Here is a 3,500-nt window from a genome sequence, read left to right on the forward strand (position 1 = left end):
CAGTGCTCCCCCAGACAGTACCAGTACAACACTAAACAGCCCGGAGGCACCCGGAGTGGTGCTGGCCACAGTCAGCACTCAGGAAGGGCTCAGGGTTGGCTGCTGCCATCGGGCGGAATGTCGTTGCTGTTGTCATTACTGTCATTATTGTCAGAGCAGGACTTACATGGGTCGGACTTGGAGAACATGTCTTTGTCCAAAAGGTTCCTGAAAGAGGGGGGAGAGAGAGGAAGAGTTAGCACAGTCAGAGGAGAGGAGGATCTCAGGGGATTCAGGCCATTGTGAGACCCAGAGGCTGCCTCGGGCCTGCTGCGGGCAAAACCGGAAGAGAAGGAGGCTCCTTGGGCACAAGATTATTAGCTGCTCATTAAAGCCAGCACAGGGAGGGCCGTGGAGGGGTCCCTCGCTCAGCTTCCTACGGAGGGCGGCTAGCTCCCCGCCTCCCACCCTGACCAGCCACACACGCTCTGGGTGCCCAGGACCCTACTCTTGAGCCAAATCTTCATGTGCCCAATGTCTTAGCCTGTTCTAGAAATTCTCCTCTTATCAGCTTTCTACCTCTCAATACATATATACATACATACATATGTCAGTAAAACCTCCTCACATTGTGCTCATGAATCCCCAAGACTCCCAGAGATGTCCCTGTGAGAGGGAGCCCCCGATCCCCACCCTCTGTTCCAGGCTTCATTCAGGGGCTTCTTCCCCAAAGGCAGCCACCCCCACCCCCAGCCCCTCTGCTGGTCCCCACTGCTCCTGCCCGACCTGCTCCCAGCCAGCTGTCACTTTGGGAATCATCTGATAAAGCTCCCAGCCCAGTGCAGTGAGCACCAGATGAAATGACATAGAAGGGAGCTCTGAAGGGGGCAGGAGGGGGCCATCATTTTGAAGTATATGCATCCACACCAAAGCGGGCTGACCCCTCCCCCTGCAGGGTGCGCGGTTTGGGGGCAGAAGTGTCTGTCTTGATTTCAGCAAAGGGTGAAATGCCTTCACACCAAAGATGAGACCCTACAGGGGACAGAACGTGATGCATGGTGAGGAATAATAAAGAGAGTTAGGGGAGGAGGGCAGGACTTTATTAAAAAGAGTTCTGAAATGTATCTAAATTCCATAATGAAATTCTATAATTGCACGAAACCTTAGGATGTTCAAGCTGGAAGGGTCCTCAGAGATCAGCATTTCCAATTCCTTTATAAATCAGGAATATGAGACTCTGAGAAAGGGCATCTCGTTTCTCCAAGGTCTGGGTCTCCTCCAAGTTTGGGTCTGGAACTCAAGTTTTATCATGTCTAGGCCAGTGAGATGCTGGGTTTCAGCCTGTGTGTGTGTGTGTGTGTGTGTGTGTGTGTGTGTGTGTGTGAGAGAGAGAGAGAGAGAGACAGAGACAGAGACAGAGACAGAGAAGAAGGGATACAGAGACAGAGAGACAGGGGGAGAGATGGTGTCTTCAAAAAGTAGGCAGAGCTTTTCCCGGCTCTGCCCACCCTCCCACCTAGACTGAGAACTACATCCAGGCATCTAGCTTCAATGGCTCCCTCTCCTGTGACCTCAGGACTCTCACAGAGCCCTGGGGCTTGGGTGAGCCTGACCCGGACACCTGAGGATGACAAAACCCTTGTCCCATTGCTATCCGGCCTCGATTTTGCCCTCCCTGAAAGGGCACTGATCAACAACCATTTCCTCTCCCCTTCCCTGAACCCTCCTAGGCCTGGAGTGTGCAGGCCCCCGATTTGTAGGATCCCATGTCCATATTCAGTACCCCCGGGGCTGCAAAATGGGGAACACATCAATCGCTCACTCTGGCTGGGTGCTACTTCGTGCTAGGGACCCCACCTCTGCTGCGGGCCAGCTCAGCATCTGATTCAGAGCAGGGTGTCAGCAAACCGGACGGATGAAGAAAGACCAAGAGGAATGGCCACATGCGGAAGGCTCGTCTCTCCACCTGCACTGCGTCTGATCACACTCCAGACCGGCCCCTAGCCTTTCTCTTAGCTGTGCGGCCTAGTGGTTAAGTGCACGGGCGGCAGGAGGCAGACATGCACACGATTCACATTCCAGCTCTGGACAAGTTACTTGCCTTCCTTGTGCCTCAGTGTCCCCAAGTGTAAAGTAGGGCTAAGCCAGTCCCTCGCTCAGGATTGCTCTGGGGCACCTGGGCCTAGTGAGGCTGGCCAAAGGGTCAGTCACCATCGGCCCAGGGCCAAACAGAGCGGTCATGCTCCTGGCCCGTGTTCAGGTTCACTTGGTGAAAAAAAGACACAGGACAGGCGACCCGAGCCACCTCCCCCCTTACCTGACCAAGGAAGCCTACCCCCAACCCATATACTCGCAGCAGCCCATGTGCGGATGTGCTGAATCCTCACTGGCTGACAGCAGCTCCACTCACCCCAGCCTCAGGCTCCTCCCTGGCCTCCCATCCCTTCTTCCCACTCAGCCTTAAGGACCTTCCGCCCCTTTGCCTAAATCCCTGCACCCTACCCCCCTTCTCTGATCCCTTACGTCATCCACACTTGTCCCTATCTGTGCCTCACCCCAAGCGCCTGGGGCCCACTGAGCCTGCTCTCACAGCCTTGAGATGGTGGCTTCCCCACCATGAGCAATGGGCCTCTCACTTCCTGGGACTCACCCCTGCCGCCTCTCGTAAAATGGCAGATTCTTGGGCCCTGTGCCCAGAGCCTGGATTTTGCAGGTCTGGATGGGGTCCCAGAAGTCATGTTTCAACTAACTTCCTCACCATACACACCCACACCCTACACCCACACCCACACACCACTTTTCTGTTGGCGGGAGTCCAAATACCGTATGCTGGGACACAGGGGCCTGGGGGCCTGGGCTTCTCCCATGGCAACAACATACACACACGGCACCTGAAAGCTCTCACATGACCCTGATCCCAAAGCACCGAGGACTCGGAGGCTGAGAGACGGTGAGTGACTTGCCCACAGGCGCACAGCCAGCAAGAGGCAGAGGGGGAGCCCAGGTCCTCTGCTGTGAAGCAGGGCCCCAACCACAAGGGCACAGCCGCACCAGACCCTAAGTGCGTTTTCTCCACTTTCTGTCTTTGGAGAGCTCAAAGAGAAATTCTTTCCAACAGGCAAAATGTATTTCCCCCCCAAAACAGCATAAAACCCTTCAGCTTGTCCGCACAGCAGCCCGGAGCTTGGCTTCTTTTGTTCCTGAAATCGAGGCCAGGGAACAGAGCCCAGGGCCCCTTTTCTCCCTGCTCTCCCCGCAAGGAATCATTTTAGATTCAGTGGCAGCGTGAGAAAACAACGATGCACTGAGTGGTGAGGTCAGAAGTCTCCAAGACCCCCAGCACAGGGAGAGAGCGCTGAAAAGGCCGAACCAAGACCTCGTGCCTGGCGCCAAAGGAGGGAGCCTGAGGGTACCATCCTCCCATCCCTGAGACTGGAAAGAATAGGGAGTATAGACCTAGCCTCTCTTGTCTGAGAGAGGAGGAGACACAGCCCTGCCCTCAGGGAGCCCCAGTCTGAGGG

General features: G+C 55.5%; 1 protein-coding gene across 1 annotated transcript in view; it reads right to left on the reverse strand.

Moving 5' to 3' along the window:
* Positions 1–3,500, reverse strand: part of CPNE5 (copine 5) — an 89,982-nt gene that overhangs the window by 76,196 nt on the left and 10,286 nt on the right. The window contains exon 2 of the mRNA XM_029943164.1: positions 167–207. Within this exon, the coding sequence (XP_029799024.1) occupies positions 167–207 (41 nt within the window). The remainder of the gene's footprint in view (positions 1–166; positions 208–3,500) is intronic.

The sequence above is a fragment of the Suricata suricatta genome, chromosome 7 (assembly GCF_006229205.1).
Source record: "Suricata suricatta isolate VVHF042 chromosome 7, meerkat_22Aug2017_6uvM2_HiC, whole genome shotgun sequence".
NCBI classification, from domain to species: Eukaryota; Metazoa; Chordata; class Mammalia; order Carnivora; family Herpestidae; genus Suricata; species Suricata suricatta.